At 41.2% G+C, this 12,917-nt stretch overlaps 1 protein-coding gene across 1 annotated transcript in view; it reads left to right on the plus strand.

Moving 5' to 3' along the window:
• Positions 1-11,452, plus strand: part of LOC139719291 (uncharacterized) — a 46,333-nt gene extending 34,881 nt beyond the window's left edge. Inside the window, exons 4-12 of the mRNA XM_071630715.1 lie at positions 776-962; positions 2,550-2,758; positions 3,826-3,977; positions 4,820-5,182; positions 6,016-6,358; positions 6,672-6,835; positions 7,688-7,858; positions 9,103-9,253; positions 9,677-11,452. Of these exons, the coding sequence (XP_071486816.1) occupies positions 776-962; positions 2,550-2,758; positions 3,826-3,977; positions 4,820-5,182; positions 6,016-6,358; positions 6,672-6,835; positions 7,688-7,858; positions 9,103-9,253; positions 9,677-10,959 (3,023 nt within the window). The 3' untranslated portion in view covers positions 10,960-11,452. The remainder of the gene's footprint in view (positions 1-775; positions 963-2,549; positions 2,759-3,825; positions 3,978-4,819; positions 5,183-6,015; positions 6,359-6,671; positions 6,836-7,687; positions 7,859-9,102; positions 9,254-9,676) is intronic.
• The last annotated feature ends 1,465 nt before the right edge of the window (positions 11,453-12,917 follow it).

Here is a 12,917-nt window from a genome sequence, read left to right on the forward strand (position 1 = left end):
CGCTGAGTAATACAGATACGCTCGTAGGCCCTATAGTCATTTGCCATGTGATCCAACCACATCTGCTGGGCCCAATTTCATTTTAAAAAAAAGAAAAGAAAAGAAGTTGCTATGGTAGCAGCTCTTGCTGGGATGGCAAGTGTCATGGTAACGACAAGATTCCAGCTTCCTGGTTGGCTGTTGCTACGAGAAGCCTGTTGCTATTCTAACAAGAGATGCTATCCTAACATCTTTTTTTTTTAATGCAATGGGACCCTGGTTTGTAATAGGTCTGCATGTTCACCTTATATAGGCCCCGGCTATGTGATATGCAATTCATAGCTCAACATACTCTAAACGTTTGAACCTTCTTTAAGACACATCAAAGCTTTTGTTCGCATGTGCGCGTGTCACAACTTTTGAGTGTGTGTGCTTGTGTGTGTTTTTGTGTGTAATATGTGAAGATACATTCATGTGTACAATGTTTGTGTATAATGCAGTTTGTCTTTGTATGATGTTTTGTTTTTGTTTCTGTGAACGTTTCTGCTTCTGTAAAGTGAAATTGAACGAAATTCCAATAAAAAAATATCAAAAAAACAAGTAGCTAACTGTGTTCGCGATAGTGTGCACTCGAGTGCATTCGGTATGTCTTGAATGAAGCACTGTGATGAGCTATTCATTTATCTGGATATATTATTTTGAAGGGAAGTTGAATATACAGCACAAACTCCTCAACTCATTCACTTTTAATTACGAGTACCATACAAGTTTTCTTTTCTTTTCTTCTTTGCAGAAGTCACGCGAAACAGAACTCTTGAGGGCGGCATAGCACCCTCCGATTTAGAGAAATACGCCACTCCCCGACATCGGTTCTTCACGCCGCAGCCCAGCCGACGAAAATTTAGCTTCCGAGATGGCCAAAATCGGAAGAGTACGGGCAACAGCTCTCCGCTCACACCGGTACATCTGCAGCAGTATACCAGGTATTCGTCACCTCTTCTAGTGGAAATTAGCGCCCAATGACAAACATCATAAAGGTCTTAAGAAGCACAGATTTCTATCATTTTACATGACATATTCGGTCTGATTTTATTTACAATGTGTTTTCAGTTCATTCCTGTTTTATTTTCATTTCCAAACAATATATACATGGGTAACACAAACGTCAAAAATGATGGTATATTCTTGTAAGAGAGTATCACATGATCAATAGGAATATATCTTATTTCATTAAGGACTTGATGGAAATGAAAATTGAGGATCTGATATCACCGATGTCATACTATCATATCAAACAAAGTATGTAATTATATCATAAATGATAACAAAGTAAGTTGTTATTGCAGTACCAAGAAAGAAGTGAAAACGTTTGGGTAGGTACATGTAAGTCGTGCTGTGGCAACTGCACTAGAGGTGCAAAGTGAATTTTAGCGACTGGTTGACGAATTGTCCTCCATCGATGTAAATATACACCGATTGTTCAGCGTTTTTGAGAAGTAGCCATAGTACTTATCATGAGCATACATACTGGAGTGGGATGTATATGCCTGTGATTTTTCATCATGGCTGTTACTAATACCTTAAAAAACTCCTGCGCTGGATAGGAAACGTATTTAGTGTCACTACAGTAATACAAACAATACCTGAAAAATTCTAAAAATGAGTCTACGATATTTATTGGCGTGCGTTAATTAGTTTCCGATACAAGCCTCTCCCAGCTCTTTGCGGAAGCTGTCATCAGGCCCTGAGCTGTCGCGATTGCTGTTGCTATGGTGCCAATTTGTCAAGATACCGAAGGGGTCTTCCGACATCCCCCATGCACGTGGGACAATCTCTCTTCTCGAGCCGTGGGAGCCGCTGCTCTCACGGTTTTTTTTTTCTATCGCTTTATTGAATTACGCCCTCTGGACTGACGCAAAAGCAAAGCGTGACACTTGAAGAAACACCAAGAACTTCTTTCAAGAAGTCCATATTTTGCAGTGATAAGGTCGACACTCCGTCACATGTGACGGAAATATTCTCGTAGATATGCAACATGCCTTGACAGGGAGGGAGCAACGAGCCAATCCTGTATTATTCTCCTTGACACGACTACCTAGGTCGCTTGGGACACCTACATTAAAAGAGTCATTTACTCGTCTAAAACCATTCCAGTTTAGACGTATCTTGCACAAACCTTCACCGTCGTCTAGGAGTATGAGCAAAATTTGGATATCAACCTGGACAGAAAACTTCTAACATACTTGATACCGTGAAAGAGAAAGGTTTGTTACTCTGTCTAATCATTGTCAAGATCATGATCATCATCGTCACTTTTGTCCTCGTGTATCTCGATCCCCATGGTTGCTTTCAAAATCACCCTTTCTAGTGTGCCAATCTAAAAATTGTGTTTCATAGAAGAGCGGATGCTAGCATAACATACATTTGGGATCTGTAACGCGAAGATATGATTTAGCCGTTTCATTGCTGCAATTTTTCATTGGTTCAGATTGTTCTGGAAGTCCACGACTTCGGAACTCGAATGGTCTGCTCTGAATCTACAACGAAAGCAATTATCTTCTTTCATCCAGGTCGCCAGTGGAACGACTGGCGAAGCAGAAAATTTCCAATAAACATCAGGACCGTCTCTCATTGGGCACGGACGTGGTTACCCCGGAAAGCAGCCCGGTCAGCTCGCCAGTCAGAACCCCCATCAAGACCCCCACTAAACCTCCTCCTCCACCACCCTCCCAGAACACCGTCGTTGACAAGGAGAGCTACCACATCATTACAGAAGATGGTTAGTGCCTATAATATTTATATTATGTAATCTAAAACTGTGGTTGTCGAGAATATTTGGCCTCAGCTGTAAGAGGAACCAAAGTCCCAAAGAGCAAGTGGTGTTTAGTCTGCGCAGTTAAACAAAAGTAATAACTGTGAATGTAAGAGGTAGACGGTTTAAGAGCCGAGGAATCTTGGAAATAAAGTGATTTGAATGAAAATGAGAAATGTTGGTATGTGGTCAATAATCATGAATTTTATAGCTTACAAACTTGTCTGCGCAATTTCAATATCTGATTCTTTAAATCGACACCGCGCTTTTTTGCATTAAAACTTCGAAGTCAATTTTCGATGATGGCGCTTTCCTGGTTGCCATTTTTGTTATCATCGTTGTGATAGTAGTAGTTTATGTTAGAATAGAGTAGAGCAGATTCCATCGAAACTAGGGAATTCCAAAATTGGGAAATTGATATTCACCAACTTTATCAGGCTTTCGTGGTGACAGCTAGGTAACAGATAACAAAATGACAACAGAGTCAACAAAGATGCTATTCTATAAGGGTATCCAAAACCTGATTTATTTTCTCTCGCTCTCTCTCTCGCTCACTAATGCTACTTCTGCCTTTTTATCCTCATTGAATTAAGTGTAATGTTTATGACTTTGCTCAGGATCCATATGCATCAGTGATCTTTTAATATGAAAAAAAAAAAGCTGGAAAAAGGCAGGTAAGAAAAAAACTAAAAGAAATACGAATAGCTTTTAAGAGTGAGTATTCTTACATTCAGAAATATATTTTCCAAATTAAATCTTGTTAATTAGTGTACAAAATGACCTTACTCACCTTCTACAGAATTCTTCGGCAAGATTATGTAAGTGTTTGATGTTGTGTACGATTTTATTCCTCCTGTTTCATAATGTTCCAAGTGTATTAAGGTCACGCATTGTAATGAAACGAAGTACTTTCAAGTCGCACAATATGTGCTGGCCTCGAAGAGATATGTTGATAGGAAATAAAAAGATAGAACTGATTCACTTCGAGCACGACCAGCCTTCATCGCCGAATTCTCTGTTCTTTATTGTCGCAGAAATCATCGACGCCCAGAGGAATGTCGGTGGCCGTCGACCTCGTTCTATGAGCAGTGGGTCGATGCCAGGGGCGAAACGGAGACCGCTGCCGTCAGTTCCCCGTCGTCCGAGATCGGGCTCGACGTCGAAAGTTGGGCAAGACATACCGACGGTGAGTGGAATCGAGATCAATGCCTGCAGCCTTCTGTCACTAGATAAGGTGGCAATATGTTAAAAAGAAAGATGTAATGTTTAACCTATGTCACGTTTGATCTTGTCTATAACTTAAGGCAATGTTGATTGGTGTACTTTTAGATTGTATTAGCATATGCTCCATCTTTAATTTCAGTTCCGATTTCATGTTAATTTCTGCAACTTTTTCTCAATAATACAATTTACAAACGAAAATGCAACAACGAAACAGATTTTCTTATGTAAGTTTTACAAAAAATTTGGTAAATTATTTAGATACAAAGCAAAGTCAATTGTTGCATTTTCATTTCCATGCCTTGCTCCACGTTGCAGGGGCCGTTACAACAAACATTTAATAATAATGCTTTACTCACGAAAAAGAGGGTGAAAGGTGCAAGTGCGCGGTGGGGGTAGGAAGGTCCGGTGTCATAATGAAATGGCTTGATTTTACTTTTTGAAAGCATGATTATGTTTGAAAGGACCATGAAATAAACATGAATATACGTTTTGTCGAAGTTAGCAATATTACAGTACATTTCAATATATTTTATAATATATGATTATTCATGAAATAAACAATATTTGTAAATTATCATTTACTTCAATTTTCTTTCAAAGGATTTAAAGAAGAAATGAATAGCTTCAGGTGAATAGGAAGAGCATTCAGAGCATCAGATCCATAGTGTCTTAAGGATTTGTGAGCCAACAATTTAGCGAATAACCTACTCTTCCCTGAAGAGGTAGAAAGATTATGTAATGCTATTACAAATGGAAATTCACTAATAAGCTTGATCGTTTCCACAATTCAAATCTATGAAATAGGTTCCCGGCAAGGGCATCCAAAAGCGTCGGAATCGCCAGTCAGCACCTGCTGGACGCATGGCCAGTTTTCTCAGTGACTCCAATTCGTCGTTGCACAGTAAGACTCCCGCACCATCGGGGTCGTCTGCTCAGGGCGAGAAGAGGCGCGAAACGCTCCGCGAAGAATTGCTACGGTCGCTCCTCGTAGACAGCGCCACCAAGAATGTGTCCGCACCAGTAAAGAAAAGGGAAGCCTCCATGGACGGTGACAAGTCCAATGGCCTGAATCAGGCCGAAAACTCTTTGAAAATTGACATGGTTAGACAGAAATCCGGATACGACGGAACTGATTCGCCTCCAACTTATTCTCCACTCTCGACCAAGGTAACTCTCCAGGATGTAAGATCGTAAAAAAATGCTCCCATGACTTTCAGGGAAATGTCTTAAAATGTCTACAAAACAGAGTCATTGAACGTAACGATCCTTTTATTTAGGCTACTCACGTGGTGAAAACAGTCTTCAGTGACACGCGAGTAGCCATTCGTATTACACACATACATATACACAAACATACATCCAGAAATTCAGACTGGCTGCCACAACAATGGCGGAAATGGGGTTCCGCCAAACTGCCAAATGACCAGTGTCAACACCTCTTCTCCACGCAGTATCGAGTGTTACGATTCGTAGCTTTTAACCCTCTCCGTGCCAAATTAATTACCTGTCAAGAAATTTATTTGTGAAAGTTTGGCACAATTAACACATTGGCATAAAAACGATGAAAGTATTCTTAAGAACTGTTAAGACACATTTTTTTTTTTCGGGCTAGAACATGCCGACACAATGCATTTGGTAATACCAACGTACAATAAACAGTAACTTCAATGTCCAGTGAAGGCACATTGATATTGTAGAACTCCACAAAATATGGCAAAAGGAGAACACTAAAGTTCTTGTGTCCTTCGAAGTTTTGTTGCCGTGACGGTGTAATGCAAAGACTAGACTAAAGTGCCAGGTACTACAGCGCCTGATGTACTTTTCATCTGAATAAGACGTTCAGTCCAACAGACCTTTGACAACCATACCTTCCTCTGAACTGAAATAACTTGAATCATGCCAATGTGTCGTATTTCCTTTGCTGCTTATTTCTATAGGTGACAGTTTTTTGTGGGTTTTTTTTTTCAATATATCCTTTTATCCTTCTCCCACCTCCCCAGAGTTCGGTCTTTTCAAATGGGGGTACGTCGCCATCACCGCCTCCCTCTGCGGGTAACTCACCGACCCGACGTCATCCACGGCGTCGAAATAAGAGCTCTCTCAGTAGTCTCGTGTCCATGCCCAAAAACCTCGTCGCCAGCAGCGAACTGCTCAATGACATCCTACTGAGTGATCGCGGCACGCACAAGAAACTGAAGGGCGTGGTCGGGTTTTTGGTGGGCATCATTCTTGGAGGGCTTCTGTTCCTTGGTCTCTACTACGGTCTGGCTTACGGCCTGTACGCTGCCCTTATCATCACAGCCATTAGCACCATCTTCATGAGCTTGTGCCTTGCTTTCACAGGTAAAATATCTTATTTCTTTTTTTTTACATTGTCTCATTAATACTACCTTGCACCCGTTGTGATGAATATATATCGAAAGCTTGTTGACTGAATACCAATATATATCTTTAAATTATTCTTAGTGTCATTTTTTTTTTTCAAAATGTGTTACAAGTAAAAGGAAGAATGGAAGTCTCTTCTGAAAATATGTATCATATTGTTCGCTCTTTTACGAGTAGTCAAGGTCTGTAAATACTACCCCTTCTCATAATAACTGCTAAGTGATCTAGATTTATATTCCCCACTGGAATGCAATTTTTCTTATCACTGCAGTGCGTGCCAGATGCGTGGCTGCGCTCATGGTACCTACGATCTGTACCTCAAGGGGGCGGGCTGCATTTCTCGCCTTCATCGTGGCCCTTCTGCTCCGAGGTCCTGTTCACAACATCTACATGAATGCCAATGAAGTGTCCGACTCTATGAGCTGTAGTGCAGAGGTGAGGCGATGATACTGTGTTTCACATGATTGCCGCGGTTACTCCGACCGTTCGTCAATCTGAAAATGAAATTATGTTTGTTATTCCGAATGTTCGTTATTCCGAAGGTTCGTTAATATAAACATGAAAAATATGATAAGGTTCGTAATTCCAAAGGTTTGTTAGTACGCACCTTATCTGCGTTTTCGGATTCACGAATTTTATTTCATTTTTGGGTGAATAAAACTTCGGAAAACCGAACTATATTCTATTATCAGATTCACAAACTTTCGGAATAACGAACATTGGAAATAACGCCACAAATTGCCAAATTAACAAACCCTAATTCGTTTCCGGAGTAACGAAGTTCTAGGTAGAGCGTTTAGGTAGTTGTCATGTTTCGGAATACCAAACCTTATTTCATTTTCGGATGAATAAGCCTCGGGAATAACGAAAATCGCCCAATTGCCGCTTTCTGCTTTGTGTATGAGGTTTGTTCTGCATGTTTTTACTGTAGATTTTGAACAGAAGGCAAGTCAATATTACCGATCCCACGTAAAAGAATGATCTTCAATTTGAATTGATTTATCAGCTTCTATTCGACAGTATTCTTCACAGTGGAGTTCGAAATAATCTGTAACTGTGAAGTTAAGTCAATGTGATTGACATCATGGTCATTGAGAGCCTTCAGTGTTAGTATTTCTCATTGATTAATTCGCAATCCTCAAGGAAATTCCACCTTCAAACACGTATGTGTATACCTTGTTTTAAGTTTAAAACGAGAACTCTCTTCTTCTTTTATGTATGATACTGTATTTGATTGAGTGTGTTGTATAATCGAGCAATCTCTCGCCTTTTTTTGCTGCTCCCCAGCTTGCTTACAACCAGTCGCGTGAGATCCAAGAGGCAGCCCAGCGAGTTCTCGACAATTACGTACAGGGCATACTGGGGAGCATCGACAACATCCAGGACGCAGTGAGAGAAGTCGGGAAAGTGTTCGAGCCAGTGGAAGAGGGCCTCGGTATGCTCAATGATGGCTTGGCTGTAAGTATTCTATTCTATTCAGATTTCCGCTCGGCGTCTTAACACGTGATACTTTAGCAAAGTCTGACACCACGGTAAAGCGGATCACACCGTATCAAAATGCTGCGTTCGTTTCTAATGAAAATATCATGCCGTCATTTCATGGTTTGTGAAATTCCTAAATGGAAATATACAATGCACAGTCGACTAAAGCAAGCGGTGGGTTAAACGAGACAAGTGCGCACGTCTCAATGCAACGTCAAGAAACCCATCCTATAATCATCTTATGAAGAATGCATAATGAGGAGTATCACTGTAAGGCAGTGCTTCTTAACCAGTAGGTCGAGAGACTTGTATTCGATCTACACAATACGTCAGGTAGCTGGGCCTCAACAAAATTTTGCAAGCCAATGTGGGTCTCGGGTTGAAGAAGGATGGGAAGCATGGCTGTAAAGGCTTCGTAATAGGAGTTATTATACTAACATAATTGAATTTTGTATGGCGTAGGGCGTGTGAGGCGAAAATCAAGACGGCCATCTACCTTCATCCTTAACTGGGTTTCCTATGATTTCCTTCTGAGTCAATATGATAACGAGGACTTTTTGATCATGGTTTATTCGGCTACAGCATCTCTTTCTTGCTTTTCCAAACTCGTTTTCCTTGAACAAACTTTTTTTTTTCTTTTAGCCTTGATTGTCTGTTTGTTGTTGTTTTTTTTTCCGCTGGACGCAGTCAACTAAATCTTGGCAGCCATGATCTTGTTGATTCCTCACAGGGTTAGGTTTCCCGATGATCATCAAAAACGTCCTCAGAAACAAACATATTTCTTTAATCGTCCAACTCTTTCATAAATGAAATGAAGCAGTAGAGAATGAACTCACTGATAGCATAATTATTGTAAGACCTTGAAAAACCGTTAGTAGCGTGTGGGCGAATAATTCTATATTTGCGTATATTGTATGATAAATAACCCAATATCCATTAGGACTTCTGTTTGTATTCGCTCTGTCCTATAACACAAAACCATTTGCCCTAAATTAAACGAGAATACTACGAGCAACCCCGTCACCAGAATTGATCGTGGTCTTACTGTGGCGTCGTGGTTAGGCTTCGGGACTCTCAAACTGAAGTTCTGAGTTCGAGGCCTGCTTACCATGCAGTACTTTATCCAGTATGTAAACTAGCTAATCATCATAATTGTTGTCATTACATATATCATTATCATTATCATCCTTACTCTCATTCTCTATTTATTCTACATGCAGAATGCAGGACGTGAATTGGGACGCGCAGCAGACGCGTGCAATGATATCATCGGTTCGGCCGGCCGGAGCTGCACGTCCAACCTGAACCGTGTCTACTACGACTGCCAGGAATTCATGAAGAAGAACGTTCCGAATCCCCTCCAGATGATTGGTAAGAGCAGCCATCACAGTATGGGGGACACAGGGTTGTCCTCCTCCTTGACATACATTCTCGATGAATCCGTCATTGTTTATAATACACTATACTTCCGATATGCTGGCGATACTCTTCTGATGATTGCCCATATCATAATTCGGTAATCAGGAAATAGACATTTCCCCGCGGTACTTTCGTTGCATGTACAAAGAGAAGACCGTCAAGAAATATGACTTAAACTGATAAAGATCTTAAAGCATGAAATTCTTGGGTAAATTTGTAATGGTCTCTAACAGTAACGGCACATGCAATGTGTCATTCCCATTTAAAAGATCGCAAGACCCAGGAAACTGGGTTCATAGCTGTCTAGAAGGGTGTTCCTCACCACTCTTCGCTTTCGCCACATTCTTTCACGTGTTTACCGTTCTCTTTAACCAGGCCAAGTTTGTGACGTCTTCAAAGCAAGCGGCGTCTGCAGTCTCCTGAATGTCGGTGGTATCTGTCAGGCTCCAGCCTACATCGACAACGCCGTCAACGACGCCCTCAGCGGTACGCGTACGGCAATGCAGAGTATCATCGACACCTTCGACGCGGACGTTGATTTTTCCCGCTACTACGAAAGACGCCTGAACAGCAGCACTACAGCTGAACACATTCAGGAAGCCATCAAGGAAGAATTGGACCAAGCCTATAGCTATGTAGAACTGGTCCTGCTTTACTCCGACAAGATCCTGGCACTGTCTTTCGTCTGGCTGTGCATCAAGTCTTACATGTATCACTCCAGCTATCGTACCAAGGATTCGTTCGATAATCAGTATATCACTGCGCAGTTTAAGAAGCTCGACGCCAGTCGAAAAGATCGCGGAGTGCCAAGCATCCTCCCTCTTAAAAAGAACGAACGCACTAGGTTGATTGATGTGACGTCACTGCGCCTATGCCAGTCTGAGAAGGGCTACTTTAAGTTTGGTCTATCCACTGTCGTTTTCCACTCCATTATCGCCGGCTTGGTAATGTTCGTCGATTTTGGTCTGTACTGGCTGTTGCTAAAGATCCAGGAGCACGGAGATGTCCAGATCGAGACATCAGGCGAACTCGGCTCTGATGTCGAAATCGAAGGAACTGGTGTTGTAGCTGAACTCGTCCGTGTGCTTTTCAACGAGGGCTTCCAGGCAACGACAGCTTTCAACACATCACTTGATACGACCATTTGCCTTCCTGAACCCGTTAAGCCCAATCATCAACTCGCCATTACTATTAGCGTCATGTACATCTTTACAATCGTCATGGTACTCTCTCAGGCCTACGCCCAGCGGCTGCTCCGCTACATTGCCGCCTACTACTACCCGGAGAGAGAGGTGGAGCGAATCGCCTACCTGTACGGTCACACCTTGCAGAAGCGTCAAACCCTTCTGAGGATGCTCCGTGACAAAGTTCGGATCAACAAGAAGGAACAGGACGCTAGCAATCGCATCAGTATCTCGGCCTACTTGATGAGGAAGTACCCATGTTGCAAGGGGTTATTCATCATGTGTGGAGCCAAGCAGAGACAATGTCTGGGGTGCCTCAGCCCTGATGACGGGCTGCTGGTCTTCTGTTCCGACCAAGACTGCGAGGGAATGTACTGCGAAGAGTGCGCGCGCGCCCTCAACGGCATGTGCTCGATATGCGACGGCGGCATTGAGATGGGAAAAGTACCACTCGAAGATGAACATAAGCTATAGAGCACAATGTGTTCTTATGGCAAAGACGTGAGGAATACAAGAACTGAAAGTTTCAAAGTGCCCTACAGATACTCCATTCAAGGACGATCAAATTGTAATGCTGTACAGAACTACCCAGACCCTGAATGACTCTACAGGTTGTCGTGTCCAGACAGTTTTTCGTGGCAATTTTTCGTGTCCTGAGATCCTGCCCCGGACTCTATGGACTCTATACGACTTAAGGTTTGTCAATAGACTAGGTTCGTCATGCTCCATTGATCCTACGATTAATCGTCAGTAGATTAACGGAGACCTCTGGATGTTTTTCAGACTTTTACAATTGAACAAGCATGAATTAGCTATACTGAGTACAGATTTTCATAATTTATTTTGATTGGGATAAAGAATAAGAATGTTTTCAAAATTTAAAGCAAATTGCAATAAACAAGGATGATGACATAGCAGCCTCACCATAGGAATGCATGAGGTGGGGCTCGAGGAAGCAGAACAAAAGAAGAAGGTATATAGAGATTATACACAAATGAACTTGTTAATCAGGCTGCATATTGATGGAAATACGCTGCTACATTTCTGAAATATGTGAGTCTTCTATATGTCATCATCATTGTTCAGAGTAATTTGTTTAAGGTTCTTCAGAGTATTGGTTTCTCTGCTCAAGGACCACAATAAATTCCACAAATCTACACATTGTTGATTTATGTACTACATGATGTGAAATTATGGAAATCGTCTGGAATGTCCCTTTAAAGATACAGGCCAAGTATCTCCCAGTGTTGTAGTGTGAGGTAACGTCATCCATCAGACGGAGAGGATTTCTCGTATGATCAAAAGTTAAAGCGGTGTTACCTAGTTTGTTCATCACTCTTCTTAGATATGCCATTCTTCAAACTAAAAATATCTTGGGAGTCATAGAGCTGTGACAGATTACGGAGGAAATGATAATTCCACCTTTAAATACATAACGACCTTTACATCAAAGCAACCGTCATATCATTATTTTGATGATCTTTCCCTCCCTCAACATATTGAGCCAAATGCTATCACTTAACCTATCAGGTATTACCATTTACTGCCAACATCAATACATTTATTGTGTGTGACATCATTTCGTGCCGTATATTATTACAGTGACTCTCTGAATTTCTTAGACCCTTGATCATGTTGAGCTTCTTTAATTTATAAATCCTCTGCATACCAAATTAATCACCTGTCCATGGATTTGTGTGTGTGTGTGTGTGTGTGTGTGTGTGTGTGTGTGAAATTTGTGTACATTTGACCCATTGGCACAGAATTAAAGGATTAACCCTTTCTGTTGGGATGAGTCAAATTCGTACAATTTCGGGCGCAGACACACACGCGTACACCTATAGACATGAAATAAATGTGGCACACACAAACGGTTATTTTTTTTATGTGAGAGACTGCATGTATTCAAAAGTCTATTTCTTCTCTCAGAATCTTGACCTCTAAATTCTTGTCCCTTTTATAACCCTGTTCATTGACACCTAGAGCTTCAGGAATATGAATTGGTATCAGCCATTATTGTTACGGTCCGGGTTTTGTCTTTAAGTATCACTGCCTAATAATCCCGTCATTGCTCTACACAAGACTTTCTTTCATGACGTCACTTTCAAATACTGCAATATCGAGAAAAAAGATAACAACAAACAAAATACCTCTCATTACGTTAAATGCCCGAACTTGTGCATTTATTTTGCAAAGTTAGAGAGTAGTTACGCCTCGTGCTTTGTTGTTGTTGTTTTTATTGTTGATAGCACAACGGTATAGTCTAGCCCTATAGGGAAATTTCGGAACAGTTTAAAGTTAGTCTGAAAAGAAAGGCTAAAACTTTATACACAATAAACGCAACAATGAAAATTTGACCAAAACCGGATAGAAATTTTGGAAGATATGAAAATTGTGCAATTTCGCTAATTTTTACTAAACACTTCTTGAGC

This window comes from Diadema antillarum, unplaced genomic scaffold, assembly GCF_040938485.1.
Source record: "Diadema antillarum isolate AM-2024a unplaced genomic scaffold, OU_Dant_1.0 scf00000108, whole genome shotgun sequence".
In the NCBI taxonomy this organism is placed as follows: Eukaryota; Metazoa; Echinodermata; class Echinoidea; order Diadematoida; family Diadematidae; genus Diadema; species Diadema antillarum.